This window comes from Athene noctua, chromosome 1 (assembly GCF_965140245.1).
Source record: "Athene noctua chromosome 1, bAthNoc1.hap1.1, whole genome shotgun sequence".
Lineage (NCBI taxonomy): Eukaryota > Metazoa > Chordata > Aves > Strigiformes > Strigidae > Athene > Athene noctua.
In genome coordinates, this window is record NC_134037.1 from 257422860 (window position 1) to 257440044 (window position 17185).

A 17185-nucleotide genomic window follows, 5' to 3' on the forward strand; every position below is an offset into this window, starting at 1 on the left:
TCTCCAGTCCACAATAGTAACACTATGCAAAAGTGCAGAAAAATTAAATTTCTAGAATTTACTGGGAAAATATGCCTTTGCCAGCCCTTGGTTGGCCTTAGGTGCCCCTAGGATTATTGGCAGGAGATCAAGATGGGTATAGATCAATTGCTGAAGCTCTTGGGAAAAATTAAACTGCCATCCAGTTGTTAGATGGTCCAGATGGTCCCTGTTGGTAGGTGAACCCAAGGTGGACAACTAAATGAAGAAAGGGAGTTACAGCAAAGAACTATTTAGACTAACAGGCACCAGTGGCATAGCGAGCTGCAACTGAAATGTTAAGAATTCTGTGAATGAAAGAGAATGGGAATGCCTGGGTATGGGCACCAGCAGGACTGGTAGCAGGGGTATAAGAATGGCGTGTATTGATAGCACCTAGATTCATCAATAGGTCATCAATACTCAACATAACTACATGTAACTTATCAGGACAGCCCACACCCAAACTAAAACAAAGACTCAAGCCATTAAGAGATGATGGCAGGAGATAAAAACTCTATTGGAGCCTAGGACACTCAGATAAGGAGACAAAAGAGAAGTGAGCAAATCCTAAAGACAGGTATAGGTAGGACAGATGGGAGAGCCAGAATATCCTACTTGCTGTTGTCTCCTTTAAGTGTACAAAAAGCACATCAGCAAGGAAGTTGCCAACGTAAGTGTATGAAAAGGACTCCACAGCCTTGTACTTGGTCACTTCAGGGAGTCCTGGTGATGCAGCTTGATGCATGTCTTTCTACCTGAATGCTGAGCATGAGCCCAGATGATTTTGAGTGTTTGGATATAACAACCTGAATTGATTGAAATAAATTTGGTTTAAAACAAAATAATCTTCTCTTCCTATGAGATCCTTCACCGAGCTTTACTATATTGTTTCAACAAGGCCTTGGTCCTCAGTGAAAAAATAGCAGGTAACATACATAAAGTTAATAGACAGACTGAGAATAAAGCAAAGTGGAACAATAATTTAAGAATCAGATATATACAGAAAATAGGTAAATTTTTGTAAGTAGAGAAGTGATTTTTACATTCCAAGTAAATATTTTATTCAAATATGATATATATTTGCCTCAGGTTTTTCACTAAATTTGTACAAGATGGTCTGCTGCTTGTTCTAGTTTTTCAGTGGATGGAGGACTCCAGTCTACAAACCTAATCATATTTCAAAATATATTTGCATATAGTTATTATTGTAAATGTCACAAGAATTACAGTTCAGTCTGATCACCTGAACAATGACTCGTTGGAACGAGCACAACAGTACCTCAGCTACATTGTTATTTTTGCTGCAAAAATACTTTAGCAGTTATATTATTTGTAATATTTCGTGAGTGTAGCATACTTAAGTGGCAATAAACATTTCATTTTTGTAGCCTTCCAAGCTGTTTCATAAACTTCAATAGCGCCACTTTGGACAATCTATGAAAAAAACACAATCATCTGACAAACTGGTATCTCAAACAAAATGAGCTGCAGAAGTCACTTACAGTGAGTAATATCTGGTGGGCCATATGGATCGGTCATGTAAATGGTGGTGGGCTTTCCAACTTTCAGATACACTACATCTGATGTGTTCTTCAGTATCGCTACTGCCTCTTCATGGGTAACTTCTTCTAAACTGTAATTATTTACCTTAAAGGAAAAATCAGACAGCTGAGTCAGAATGCAGAAATAGACACAAAAAATGACACAGCCTTGCAGTTATTACAATGTTGGGAAAATGCTGTAGTCAAAGAGCACCGAAGATTACAGAAGCGGTATTGCAGCAAGGTAGAAAATACAATTTTTTTAGCACATATATATTCAAAGACTGACATAGCAGTATTGATAATATCTCAGAATCATAATGGGTTGAAGTGGCACTTGGTCTTGTGAGTAGAAAAGCCCTTTGTGCTCTTCTGCTACCAATATAATTGTTAACATAAAACAATATTCAATAATAATTTAATAACACCACATCATTTACAGAAACTGCTTATCTGACCTATCAAGATGAACTGTCTAAATTCATCTCTCAGCATGCATGGCTGGAACCTCAGAAATACTTAACATCCCAAATATTTCCATCCCTGCTATGACATTGACCACTGAAATAATAAGAGGTACAAAGTGGTACAGAGGATAAGGGGCTGCCTATGAGGTGCAAGAAATAGAAAACGGCAGTTCTGAATGGGGTAAAAGGGATTTTCAGTGTGAAAGTTTGTCAGTTTTCTGGAAGCATAGGAAAGGGACATTGAAAAATAAGAGAATGTAGTACTAGTTCTGTGCTTTATCAGAAAAGAAAAATACTTAACAAGAGCAAGGATAAGAGCACAGGACTACAGATTAAACAGGGAAGGAAACAGTGGTAAAAAAACTAGTCTGTTTATGCTTTACTCCTAGAGAAGAAAATCAAAAGATGTGTCAGAAGTGGTTTATTGTAGACGTGTATAAAATCTATTCACATATAAATCTACTATATCTACAGAATGTCAACAATAGGTTGTCCTCCTATAAACAGAATAGTGAATGGTGCCTGCCCCAAAAAGCATATCCTGAGCAGAGAAACTATAGGATAGAGGAGAAAAGTAAAGAAGGGTGCAGATGTTTCAGACATGGTGTAAGATAACAGAAACTACAGAATCATAGAATATCATGAGTTGGAAGGGACCCATAAGGATCGTCGAGTCCAAGTCCCAGCTCCTCGCAGGATTACCTAAAACTAAACCATATGACTAAGAGCATCATCCAGATGCTCCTTGAACTCTGACAGGCTTGGTGACGTGACCACTTCCCTAGGGAGCCTGTTCCAGCTACATTCACGGTGAAAATTTTATATGAAACACTTTATTGTGATTTAAAGTGCCATCCTCCAAGTTCTAGCTACTACAAGGATTCATTGTAAAGATTATGCAAGATGGAAAAAAAAAAAAAAAAAGTAGCTCCTCAGCTATAGTATAACATAGTATAGCTGTAAATCACAGAAAAAAAATAAATACTTTCTAGGGAGTTTAGTATCAGTAAATTATCAGAGACTGGGCTGTGACAATAAGCTACTGCCAAAGGGTTTGGTAACTGGAAAGAAATCCAGCAATTATAAATCACTGGGGGACTCTTCATACCCAGACGATTTCATCAACACCAAGACAGAATGATTGCTATTGGACAGTATTGCTAAATGTAAGGATTCTCTTTAAACTTTGCTCCTTGTATAATTCTCAGGCTTGGTTTTAAGGTTAATTGAAAGAGGCAATGACATGCATGTTATGACAATTTGACATGAAGAGAAATGATACAACCTAACACTCAGAAGAGAGTTGCTGACACTCTATGCCGTATTTTGACAGGTCTTCTATTTAAATAAAATGTGATATCAATCTTCTATAAATTTCTCTGGTTTTCCTTGTTATAAACAGCAGTCACACACATAGGCACTTTTAATAAATAAATGTCCTTTAAATTACTAGGCTGATAGCAAGAAGAAGTGTCTGAAATTAAGCTTTTCCTGTTTATGTATTTCAAAACTGCCAAATACTGAAAATTCACACCTTTGGAAATATGACTGCACAGTTATCCTTTACCGTTTCTCCTTCCCACACTGTCTGTACATTGTATCTATCGCATTGTCTTTCATCCTAACTGCAAGCTTTTTGAAGTAAAGAAAGTCTCACATAATAACCTCCCGCTATACCGCTGCTGTCAATAGATGTTCTTAGTCAAAAAAAGACACAAAAACAAATATCATAGCACTGTCTGGGCTTTGACTTTTGGTCTTTTTAGGAGTGTATAAAAACAATTAGACACAAAATCGACTTGGTGCATTTTTTTTCCAAAGTTTTTTTTTTCCTGGAAATCTAGCTGCACATCCATCACAACACACTTGGATGTCACAGTTGTGCAGCTGGAGGATAAACAGTCATTTTAGAATTAGAAAATATAGTATGATATATATAAAACTTATATTTGCTATGACAGGTCCTACTTCTTATCTCCCTGACAATAACTTTACAAGACATGTATTTTACCAATGCTATGTACAAGTACACATCTTGAAGTTAAGAATTAAAGAACAAGTGATTCTAAACTAAGAAATAATGTCTGAGCAGTTACGCATTATGTTTATACACTTTAAGATCATAGAGATCATTGCAAAGTTTATGCACAATGATTATTTTTTGTCTCATTTCTATTACATATAAGCCTAAGTGTGCAGAATATTGTGGAAAACTGAAATATATAGAGCTGGAACTTGGTAGAACTTGAAAGAAGGTAACACATGAGTGGAATCAAGATACAAAGGAGAACTTCAGATAAAAGATGCTGGAAGAAAATTTGAGGAGAAGAAAGGACCCTTCAAAGTAAATAGAGTTCTGCTACAAAAAGTATTCCAGCAACATATACCAAAATTACTATTCAAACTGATCCCAAATATATAGCAAATTAGAGGTTTCTCATCTCTAGAGGGATCACTTCCAGAAAGGAAGTTTGCTAATAAACTAATTTTGTCCTGGACTGCTCACTTCTCAGTAAACAGAAAAATAAAGACAGACTCAATGTACATCAAGAGCAACTAACTAACTAACTACATTGATTCATTCATTAAGACAAAGATTCTCAGTAGTGTCATAAGGCCTCTTTTAAATGGAAGTTCTTTGAGGAGGAGATAAACCCACTTTCCTTAGTCATTGCCAACATCAATTTAGGATTACAGTATACAAAATATACTATGCATTTCCCAGCTTCCTTCAGAAGGCAGTCCTTGCTTTGGAGCTACAATTCCTTTTAATACTAATATGTACATGTATCAATATATTTTCTAATTTTTGATCATAAAACAATGATTACAAATAAAGAAGTCTGTATTTATTCTGATATACAAAAATGAAAACCTGAATACACTCAAAAATTATATTGTTCAGCTCCCTAGATATTATTGCAAGATGACTGTAGTATGTAATTTTTTTCATAAGGAAATCTCTGGGTATCATTCTTCATAACATCATGAGAGAGACTGTGGTTATTAGGAAATACGATGTCGTAGATGTTATTTATGGTAAGATTTATAGAGAGAGAACAATCTCTCAGAATCTCCAAGAGAGACTATTTCTTGAGCTTTTTCTTGTTTCCATAAAAGATGCCTATTTTAACAGAATTTCAAGTACTAAATCTGGCTTTTTCAGTGGTTGTGGCACAGTCAATGCATCATACCAAAGCTTCACTTCCTGCTGTCATGATGACCTTAGTGGCGCATATAGTTTGAAAAAAAAGAGTTAGAGGTAAAAAAGAAGAAGAGTGGGAGATGCACACAAAATAAGAAATCAAAGTGTATATGGCATAGAACCCTATGAGATGCTGAAACATTCATGCAGAAGGACTGACCTCAGAGCTGAGTGGGTAGAATAGTTACTGCATGCCAACTTTCTGGCTCTAAGAAGCCAAGTAGCAATAAATTAAGGGGGGAAAAAAACCCTAAGGCAAATGCAAAAAAAAAATTATCAGAGTGGTTGGTCTAATTACAGGAGTCAGATGCTTGAGCCACAAAATGCTGTGACAGGAGACAAAGGAGAGGAGTCAGAAGTAAAACAGGAATGGAGCAAGTGGGGCTTTTCTAATGGGAAAAGTTCCATTCACAGAAAATTCAGAAATGCAAACATCACCTGAAATAAAAAAGAAATTAGTAAAGCTGTCTCTTTAAATAGAAAGTATGTGATACAAAGACATAATGGTATTACGGGAAAAGAATAAGAGGAAGAAATAATATAGCAATAGAGAAGGAAATTAAAGATACAAGTGCAATCAAAGAAGCTATTTCAGTGATGGGGGAAATCAGTAAGAAATGTTTCCAAAGAGATATAAAAAGACTGGGGTGGTTTTTTTTCCTAAATAGCATAATCAAGGCAATGAAATGTAAACCTAAGCAAGAATTATCTTATTTGGAAGTTTTCCTAGATTCATATTGGAAAACAAAGGCACTGAGAAGTAGCTAGAGTGAAAAGCTTAGAATCCCCAAAATGACTGTACAAGTGTTCTAAAGAATAACTTCATTCGCAACAGCATAAACTGGTAACAGAATAAGAGCTCTGGAGGAATAAGTCTGTTTTATTTGATTTTCTTTTTGTTAAAGCGAATTCATTCCTCTCCTCTATTGATTTAGAGGAAGAGAGATTTGATTCACTCAGTGAATGAGACAAAGAGGTGATCTTTACCTTACCAGTGGTAATGTTTGCATCCATGTAATATTCTACTTTTCATTCAGAAAGTGGATTTTCTGGACTGAATCCTGAGTGAACATTTGCCAGTAAACACCTGTGATGTGCCAGCTGTAAATCTAGAACACTGATAGCCTTTTTAAAAACTTGCCATGATTTAAAAGGCTGTGAATAATGAAAGGTTTTCCAGTGCTGATGACCAATCATTTGTCTTAAGGAAGCAAATCTGTTTTATTTAATTAACTACTTATTAATTAAGTACTTACAATCCCGTGGACTCCTAAATTATTTGTACAAGTGCTGGACTCTGAATAGAAAAGATACTGGCTATCTTCAGATGACACAGTCTGTTAATCCCTCTGAAATTATCTTGCTTAGATTATTAATAGTTATAGGCTAAGTGTCCTAAACCAGATCTGCTCTTTGCAGAGAAACGAGCTTTGCAAATACAAGACCAGTGGGCTTCAGGCTTCAAGCAGTGTAGGGCATACACAGTGCAAATGGCACTGTACTATACTGGACCACCATTTTTTAATCCCAGTTTACATTGGTTTTGGTAAATAAAGAAATGTTTTCAAGGCTAATGAAGTGGCATGAGGATGAATGAACAACCAGGTAAGAGTATCATTAGAAGGAATAAATTGGGAAGCTTATTGCTAGGGTACAGTCCAAAGATGGATCATAACAAAGCTATGTCTGAATGTTAGATAAAGCATTGCAAGGCCAGAGTCAATAGCAGTGTAAATCTGTCTCAGAGCCCAGCACCGCATCAAAAGGGATGCAGCCACCAAACTCAGGTTAGTTCAGTACTATTTCACTTTCCACCTCAGAATGTATTTTTTCTCGCATGTTTCCTTTGTGCTAATCAGTCAGTACAACCTACAGATCAGGTACTATCTGTTCACATTGTTTTCTTCCTTTAAATCTGAGTAATGCCTGTACTCCATCACAGTGTACCTCTGGATCTGTGGGTGCACCCACCTGAGCGCAGTATGTGCGCACTACAAGTGATCCACAGCAACAGAGGGTCTGGATGATATGACATCCATGCTATACATCTTTCAAGGGGGTTAGTTTGCATTCCATCGAGTCTGCTGACTAAAATGCCTGTTCACAGCTGCAATGCAATGCTAATTAGGAATGCTCCTGGATCACATTTTCTGTTGCAGTTTCATTTTAAAAAGTCCTATTTATTTTCTAAACGACCATCCCACAAGACAGCCAAAATCACTTTGGAAAAGTGCTTCTGATCAGAACCAAATGCTAATCTAGATGTATTTCATATGACAGGTTCTGACTACTTTACCACAAGCATGATCATGCATCCACATACAATCTGAAAGAAATAGATACTATTAGTAGAGAATCCTGTGAGGAACATACCAACAATTGCGCAATCCAACCCCATTGCAGCCCAACACCAATTGTTTGGTGTTTTCATAGGGCTGCAATGGGGTGGTGCTTTTTTTCAGCACAGAATTGGGTAGAAAGGAAGCCTAACATTCTGAAGAGGAAAAGTGACTCCTGTTTCCTCCTTCTGTTTTCAGCAAGAAAACAGAAGCAAATTAAATCTCTTGGTATGTGAGCAACATCACTTTTCCTATAAGCATAAATAATCTCACAAAAGTCTGATCTCTCTGACTACATGGGCCAAGAACCAACAGGATATGGCCCAAAGATACAAGGATACTTTGGCACCGAACACAAAGTTCTGAAAAGCTAATACTTGTAAGAGATAAATATTAGCTTAAATTTTCTTTTAATGCTTAATGTTTTTAGAGTTTTGCCCAAATAATACCTTCCTTCTAGCTACTAGTGTTGTTTTGTACTAGTAAAACCACACAGTTTTACACTGATTTGTCTTTTATCCATTCTGTAGATAAACTCTTCCAAACTGAGATGATGGTATCAGATAAACAAAAGTAATTATTATCTGAGAGGTAATAACTTAAACCATTTTTCAGCTCTTCCTGATCACAGAATCATAGAATACCAGGTTACAAGGGACCTCAAGGATCTTCTGGTCTGATTGTTCTGGCAAAGGCACTGTCTAGGCAAGGTGACCCAGCACCCTGTCCAGCTGAATCTTAAAAGTGTCCCATGTTGGGGAATCCAGCACTTCCCTGGGGAGATTATTCCAGGGGCTGATTGCTCTCACTGTGAAAAATTTTCCACTTGTGCCCAATCGGAATCTCCCGACTAGTAAACTGTACCCCTTACCCCTTGTCTTTTCCACGTGACTCCTTGTAAAAAGGGAATCTCCATCTTCTCTGTAGCCACCCTTTAAATACTGGAACATGGTGTTAATGTCTCCCCTAAGCCTTCTCTTCTCAAGGCTGAACAAACCCAATTCCCTCAGCCTTTCCTCACATGACAGGCTTCCCATCATCTTTGTGTATCTCCTCTAGACCCTCTCCAGCCTGTCCACAGCTTTTTTGTATAGCTGGGACCAAAACTGAGCATGGTATTCCACATGTGGCCTGACAGTGCTGAGCAGAGTGGGATAATGACCTCCTTATCTCTGTTGTGATGCCCTTGCTGATGGAACCCAGCACGCTGTTGGCTTGCTTTGCCTCTGCAGCACACCAGTCACTCATACTGAGCCCCAGGTCCCTTTCCACAGAGCAGTTCTCCAGCCAGGTAGATCCCAGTCTGTCCTGCCCTCCTGGATTATGTTTTCCCTGGTGAAAGACTGCAGTTGTTATTCTTCGAGCCTATGAAGGTCTTCCTGCAGGGTGGCTCTCCCTTCCAAAATGTCCACTTCCCCACTCAGTTTGGTATTGTCAGCAAACTTAACCATGGTACACTTGATCCCTTAATCCAGATCACTTATGAAGATATTAAACAGGGTTGGGCTCAATATTAATCCCTGGGGGATCCCACTTATGTCAGGTTGCCAGTTTGAAAAGGTCAAATTGCCAGCCAGTTTCCCACCCACCACACAAACCACTTGTCTAGACTGTAACGTCACCATTAACAATGGCCTGGAAGAGGTGAGGAGTGTAACTTCACCACATTTGCAGATGACACTTCACTGTGAGGACCAGCCTATATACTCGAGGGCATGGCTGCCATCCTGGATAGGCTGGAGAAAGGGGCTGACAAAAACTTTATGATGTTCAACAGGGAGAAACAGTAAGTCCTGGCCCTGGTACAGGCTAATCCCCTTCAACAGAACAGGCTGGGCACTGACAGCCTGGCAGCAGCTCTATGGAAAAGTGCTTGGGGCTCCCAGTGGACAGCTAGCTGGGCATGAGCCAGCTGTGTGTCCTGGCAGCAAAGAGGTCAACAGCATCCTGAGCTGTATGAGCAGGAGCAGAGCCAGGAGATCCAGGGGAGGATTATTCCCCAGTAACTGCCACTCATTTGACTGGAGCTAGATACTGTGTTCAGCATAGGAAATGTAACAAAATGGAGCAAGTCGAGGGGAGTTCTACCAAGATGGCTGGGGTTGGAGCCCTGGCCTGGTGAGGAAAAGCTGGGGGAGCTGGGCTTTTTCAGCCTGAAGAAGGGCATCTCTGGGGACAACTAACAGCAGACTTCCAGTGCTTACAGGATGGTCATTAAGACAGAGCTAAGCTTTACAGAGTGCCATGTGGTAACAGGATGAGCTAGCAAGCATATGTTGAAACAAGAGAGGGTCAAACAGATTATATGGAAAAGTATTTTCTTCATGAGGACAATCGAGCAGTAGAACGGGTTTCCCAGAGAGTCTGTGCAAGTTCCATCCTTAGAGATTTTAAAGATTTAATTGGATAAATTCCCCAGAAACCTGGTCTGGCCCAACAGCTGACCCTGAATTATCATGTCAGCCTATGATGCTCTGTATGTGATTTACCTTTGCTCCCTTCCAGCACAAAGAGAAGCAACCTGAGACACTCAGCACAGTCGTAGTCTCACCACAGGCATTACAACCAGCAGCAGCAGCCATTACCGTAGGCATTACCACCAGAATACAATAAGTATTTTTCTCCTATCTGTAAATGTTCAGAGCAGAGCTCTGGTCTGGTCCTTTCACATATACCTAGAAAAACCACTGAGCTCAGTTTTCATCTTAAGCACTCTTATGCTTCCTCCAGTAATTTTCCTAACGGGAACCTTGGGATTATCCTACAATGGAACACTTTTCTGTGCAAGTGCTCAGGATAATAAGCCTTAAGTGCAGGCTCAGCACCACAGAAACATAACTGCATCACATGCCCTTATATAGATTTAACATCACAATGCTCATTATTTACATAATACATCTTCTGAATGCTTAACACACTATTAGCAATCTGCATTTAATAAGAGTAGGGTGATCAAGCTGCAAAATGCTCAGATAGCACCTAATTGTTTTACATTTCAATATTAGTTTTGATTTTTCAGCATCTCTTTTATTACATCTTAAATTTTAATGCATTTGATTTGCATGTTCTTTGGGATCTGAAAGCATTTCACACAATTTTATCAGAAAACAGAAAAATGAAACAAGCCCCCCAGCAGCTGCTGAGAATTCTGAAGGATGGCAAATTTTGGTAAATTTTATAAAGAAATGATGGAAAAAACAAAGAACAAGAAAGGATGCACTACTGAGAAGAAGGGGAAAAAAAAAAAAAAAAAGAAAGAAAAGGAAGTGTTCAAATATATAATCAATATGGAATCAGTGATGTGGAAGTAGGACCATCCAGACGACAAGGGTAATATTGTGTTGATACAATGCCAAAAGAAAGTAATTAATTCTTTCACTCACTTTTCACAAAGGAACATGAAGTTAATTCCATGAACTGACAGACACTTCACAAAGTAGAAGAGAAAAAACATGGAAGGTACACAGATTATAAATAAATCATTACCTTGTGGGAGAGAACCAGAAAACATGGCTGTAATCTGCACAAATCTTATGAATAGATTTTGATTTTGTAAATCTATCTCCAAAAACTTAATGGTTAAGGTATACAAAGAGTAGAATGACTAAGATTTTCTTATGCAACAGTGTAACGATTGGTCTGGAAGTATATAAGCAGTGGAGAGCAATATTGTGATTGATTTGGGTTTTTTCTCATTTCACATGCAGTGATAAAAGGAGATGACAGTAAGTAAAGAACTGGTCCAGACTGAAAGGAAAGCAGTGTAAAGATATCAAACGCACTGAGAATGACCTCTGATTATTTTCAGAAGTCAGATGCAGGAGTATAAACTTGTCACAATGAAGAAACATCTATATCTGACTTCAGCGAGTCACAGGTTCAAGATTGAGAAGAGATGCTTAACAGACAAATCCTATAAAAATCTGGAAAGAATGAATTTATACATAGTGGTACATAAAGGAATTATTCTTCTATTCAAATTCATCCTGATTAAATTACACTGAAGATGGCGAATGTGGGGTCTTTGCATATGTTTTTTTTATATATATTACTGGTTATCTCAAATAAGTTGGATGAAATTAAGAGTAAGGTAACATAAATTTACAGATAAGAAAATTTGCAAGGAATTCTCATCATGAAAAAAAAACCAACAGCTGAACACAAGCAGATTTGCTACAAGGTGCAAAATACAAAACAAGGTGCAAATTTGGCAAATCCAGATATATATTCTATAGAAATGAGGCAAAACTTTATTATACAACAGTGACTTGAATATTATTGTGCTGAGAACCTGCAAAGAAGAAATGCCAAAGAAACTGTAAATTTTGTAGTTTCATTTTGCTTTGATTTTGATAACACCATTTGATCCTTAAGCTGTTTTATCTATCCACGTGGGTTAATTAAAAAAGTCAACCAGCAACCAAGTGCCTTTCCAGTTTTGTTTAATACCCAGTATAAAATGAATGGTGATCTTCACATGTGACTGGAACACAGTGTCCCTAACCAAATAAAGAAAATCTCAATTAGGCAGAGTTTTGCAGGCAGCAAAAAAGGTCATGGAATTTTTTTACTACTTTGATATCACATCACAAACAGTGTACTGCCATACATCTTTTTCATGGCACTTATCCAACAAATATTTCTCTACCTGCTGAAATCTATGCAAATGCATTGACATGACTACAACTTGACAAAGATTAACTTCTGCTGATTCACCAGGGTCAGGATTTCCCCTTCAACAAAGAATTAAACAAACTGTGAGTGGGAAATAATTATCTAAAAGGAGCAATGTACTAGCACTGCAAATATCAGGAAGAATTTCCTGAAGTGAGATTCATCAGAGGAATAAGTAAACTTCCTCAAGGAAAAAGATGGAAAATGTTTGGGTTTTTTTAAATATCTGTATAGAACTTACACATAAAGCATTCCTACATATCCTGAGATGTAGGCAACAGTCCACTGACAGTGGCTACACCTGAGAGTTCAGTGGCATATTTTCACCTTTCAATTTTCTTAAAACAATCAGTAGAATCAGTACTGCCATAATGAACAGCTTGTCTAAAATCTGTTAAAGTTTTCTGGTGCATTTTGACTTGTTGCTGATGTGCATAATATCTTTACTCTCTTCTCAGTAAAAGGTTTGTCAAAGTAATAGAGTCCATTGCCTTCTCTTCATAAAATGTTGGTTTTCCAGAGTAATGCTTTTTTAATTGCAGCCTCAGAAATATATATAAAGACTGGGAAAAAAAGAAGGTGACAGAAATATAACTCATAATTATTATTGAAGTTGTAATGGTTACCTCCAGTGACATGTACGGTGAATGAAAGTCCTTATATAAAATAATTTTCAGCCAAATAACATGTGATTTAAATTTCTCATACTTACCATAAGAAGTCTATCTCCAACCTGCAACCTCCCATCTTTTTGTGCAGCTCCTCCATCAATAATCTTGGTGACATAAATGCTGTTGTCCCCAGGGATGTGTTGGTTTCCAACCCCTCCTGCAATACTGAATCCCAGACCTGAAGAAGATAAGGAAAACAAAACTTCAGTAATTCAATACATAACATTAAAGAGCAGTGCAAGAGTAGCATATATTTAATCTAATGTCTAATTACAGTATTTTTTACAGAAATACAAATAACATAAGAGATATCTGTGGGATGGAAGGTCGGGGACTGAAATAAATTAAGGAAATTCTTTGTCAGGTACAACTGTAGGAAGGTAGAGACAAAACCAATCAAACCAGTGATGATTCTATACCCATAGTTTGTCCTCGCCGGGGCCAGTGCAGCCTACATCAAGAATTTATGGCACAACTTGACATGACCAGTAATAAAACTCTGAAGCTTAGAGTTTGTTTTTTGTTTTGTTTTGTTTTGTTTTGTTTTTTAATATTGGTATAAAATATATCACCATCTATCAGAACAAAATTAAAGGTATTCTGATTGTCCACACAATTTTAAAAATACTTGGGAGAAGTGCTGCAGATTTTGCAGATTTCTGTAGTACCACAGTGAGGGCTCTGTGAAAGATAAATGGTATAGATACTTGCATTTAAATCTGATTCACATATTTTTCTAAGACACAAATATCTTTGGCTATGGATACATAAAATAAGAAAGCAATAGTCCTTTGTACAAATATAACTTCTGTTCACTGATCTGTGAAATTCCTAGATAAACACCCAAAGTTTGGACCAATGTCAATAATAGCAGCCAATATGATTCAGCAAAAGGAAGGCAAAATAAGTAGATGTTGGGGGAAGAAAAAAAAAGGCAGTTTTACACTTTTCCTATCTTCTGACACATTGCATAAACAGGCAAATCATTGCTTTCATTTACAATTAACATTTTTATCTCAATCAGAGAAAAGACAGAAACTACTGTTCTTTATTTCCTGAAAAATCTAGTTCATAAAGTTAATTTTTCATATATCAGATAGCTAATGGGAACTTCCAGCTGAACAAATAAGCTGCTACTGACAATAACCTGCTTAGATTATTGCTTCAACCAGCCATTTCTCTTCTACCTGTACAGAAAACATAGTTATATCTATTTAGAGAATAATCACTAGTTTTATCTATGAAATCTATACTGTTCAGTCATTCTTAAAACAAACATGCTAGTAATAGCTGCAGCCTGAGCAGTAAAATGCAGTAGTAAAAAATGAGTTGCCTGAAATTTGGCATTTTATCACAAATTCACCAGCCTGACTGCTTGAGCAATAAAAAGGAAGGGTATATTTAATACACACAGGCTTTTTAGCAGTTGTATGAGTACAGAGATAACCTCTTCTGAGTTAATTAGATATTTTGATTTTTTTTTCCTCACATTATTTTCATTTGATCATTATTTTACCTTAAAAAATATGTGAGGTCAGATAACATAATGGACTACTTAATGAATAGTGCCAAAAAAGTAAATTACAAAAAGAAATCTCTGAATTTATATCTCAAATTGAAACACTACTTAATTAATTAAGATGACTATTAACAATACACATGAAGCTAATTCAGAAATATGGGATAACTAAAATAAAGCTTTATTGAATTTCCAGCTAAAGCTGGTGATCACTGTTACTATTTATGTGCTACAGCCGGGACAACTATAAGAGTAAAAAGATCACGATCTCTCCAGCATGGAAGAATTTGTTCATCACCCTGGAACTATGAACAAAGAAGCCAAAAGGTATTGTAAGGAAACATCAAGAAAGGAAATTTTCTTTTTAACATCAGTTGTGGACAAGGAATAATGATTGAATAATCCTTGGTAACATAACTATAATCCTTCTGACACCAAAAAACATCCGCATATGCTTCTACCAGTTAAGTAAAGATCTGAGAGTATTCCAGAATGATGATGAGAGTGGTAGGAGAGACAGCTGAGGAAGAGGGAGATTTTCTGTGTGTTTCCTCTTGATAACGATTTAGTTTCATTGCCTAATCACGCTTGCCTTTAAAAGATTTCTTTTTGAAAAGAATGGGGAATGGAACAATGGCCCACTTTACTTAAACGACTTTTGCTAATTGCTAGGGCACTAGGAAAGTATACTACAATAAAACTTTTGGGTAGGATTCATATGGCCAAATGACATCAGACAACTATGCTAATCATTTATGCTACCTTTATAATCAATGAAAATTCATTAAGGGCTTTTAAAGCATGATTCATCTCATCTCAAAGAGACATCTGAAAGAGATGAGATGAATCACACTCTTGGTTTCTGAAAGGATGGGGGCTGGATGTGGGAAGAGGTGTGTGGGTAGATCAGTGCTATAAAAGTTCACAACCTGAGTTAGAGTCTCATCTCCACTATGCTTGAAGGTTTCTGTTTTGTTTTAAGACCTCAGAAAGGTTTGTGCATCCCTGGTGTGCATCCCTCTTGTCACTACCTACATCAGATTAGTCTCATATCAGATTCTTATCCTATTTTAAACACAGAATTATTCAAGTTTTCTAAACGTGATCTTTTTCATTGGACCATTGAATTAAAAAAAAAAAAAGTGGCATATTTAATTGCAGAACCTTTTTCTTATTGACTCCTGTGGTTAGGAGAATATTGCCACCAAAACACAGAAGATCAGGAGTCACTTTGAGGAATACTCTCCCTTTCACTTCCTATTTTGCTAATGAGCAATCTGCCTCACAACACCACCTCAGCTTGGGCAGAGCATCCAACTTCCTCACAACGGGAATCAGATGGAAGATAGATTTAGAATGGTGGTAAGGAATACATTTTTTATGATGAGGGTGGTGAGACACTGGACCAGATTTCCCAGAGAAGTTGTGTATGTCTCACCCCTGGAAGTGTTCAAGGTCAGGTGGGACAGGGCTTTGAGCAACCTGGTCTAGTGAAAGACAAGGTTGGACTAGATGATCTTTAAAGGTCCCTTCCAATCCAAACCATTCTATGGTTCTATGAAGAAAAGATAACTCCAAGATGAAAAAGGAAAGAGAACTGGATTTTATACTGATGCACATCCAGGTCAAACTCAGCTTCATTCTAAACCACTGAAGAGAACAGGCACGTACAACATTGGGACAAAGTGTAAACTAGGGAAAATTAATCAACCTCTATTCCCTTCCATTTCCACTGGATAGGTGTTTGTAAAATTCATCTGCCTTTGGGTTCTACAAATGCTGATCACTGGTCCTGCAGTTAGTAACATGTGTAATAGTGGAATAAGACAGGAAACATTACTGTCATCACAATGAGGAAGAGGGACAGAGGAAACTTCAGAAAAAGTGCTGATAATAACAATAATCAAAGATATTATTCATATGTTTTCCCTGGATTATCAGTAAATAAAACATGAAAATATTTGAAAGGGTAAAGAAGCCATAAAAAAAAAAAAAAAAAAAAGTTGCAGTCAAAGCAATTTAAAAGCCTCCTAAGTCTCAATCATAGCTACTTCAGAAAAAGGTAACTAGTGACTATTTACATCTATTCTGCCGTATTTGCTGCACTAGATACATGTTTTAAATTCATCACTGTATCCGCAAAAACATATGTTCTAACTACTTTCTGGTAAAAAGTAGGCATGGAGGCTCCCCCTATGATTAGTCCAGCATCAGGTGCCTCTGTGATAATAATAAAATCACTGTTTAAGACACAGGGGATGAATCACACTGTGGGCATATCACTTGCCAGTAACCAAAGTGGGAGCCTAAAAGATCAACTGTAGCTAGATAATGTCAGCTTTCTAACAAGAAGTGAAGTTAAATGAAACTCTCACTCATAACCCAAATGGGATGTTGCATTTTTCTACTATCCTGTACAGAAAACCAAGTTTATTTTAAGCCAGCAAACAGAATGAAGATTTTAGAGGATAAATCCAACATGAGTTTCACAGTCCTAGTTGGGAACATCCAAATAATGGAGAAGCCAAAAAAAGTAGCATTTAAGTCATAACCTTAAAATATAATTAAGAAGTATGTGATTTGCAGGTAGTTAACTAAAACAGCATGCTCCAGAGACATAAAATGCATAATTCCTAATTGCTGGATTCATGTCTTTACCACAGTATGCTCTACGGCCAACAGTGTCCTGTTGAACACAGAATATTTTGGTGAAGCCACAAAATCTACAGGACTCATAACAGAAATATT

At 37.2% G+C, this 17185-nt stretch overlaps 1 protein-coding gene across 24 annotated transcripts in view; it reads right to left on the reverse strand.

Moving 5' to 3' along the window:
• Positions 1-17185, reverse strand: part of DLG2 (discs large MAGUK scaffold protein 2) — a 1037827-nt gene that overhangs the window by 290774 nt on the left and 729868 nt on the right. For all 24 annotated transcript variants that reach the window (XM_074917829.1, XM_074917850.1, XM_074917842.1 and 21 more), the window contains 2 exons: positions 12960-13096; positions 1524-1668 (listed from right to left, as the gene is read on the reverse strand). In XM_074917829.1, the coding sequence (XP_074773930.1) occupies positions 1524-1668; positions 12960-13096 (282 nt within the window). The remainder of the gene's footprint in view (positions 1-1523; positions 1669-12959; positions 13097-17185) is intronic.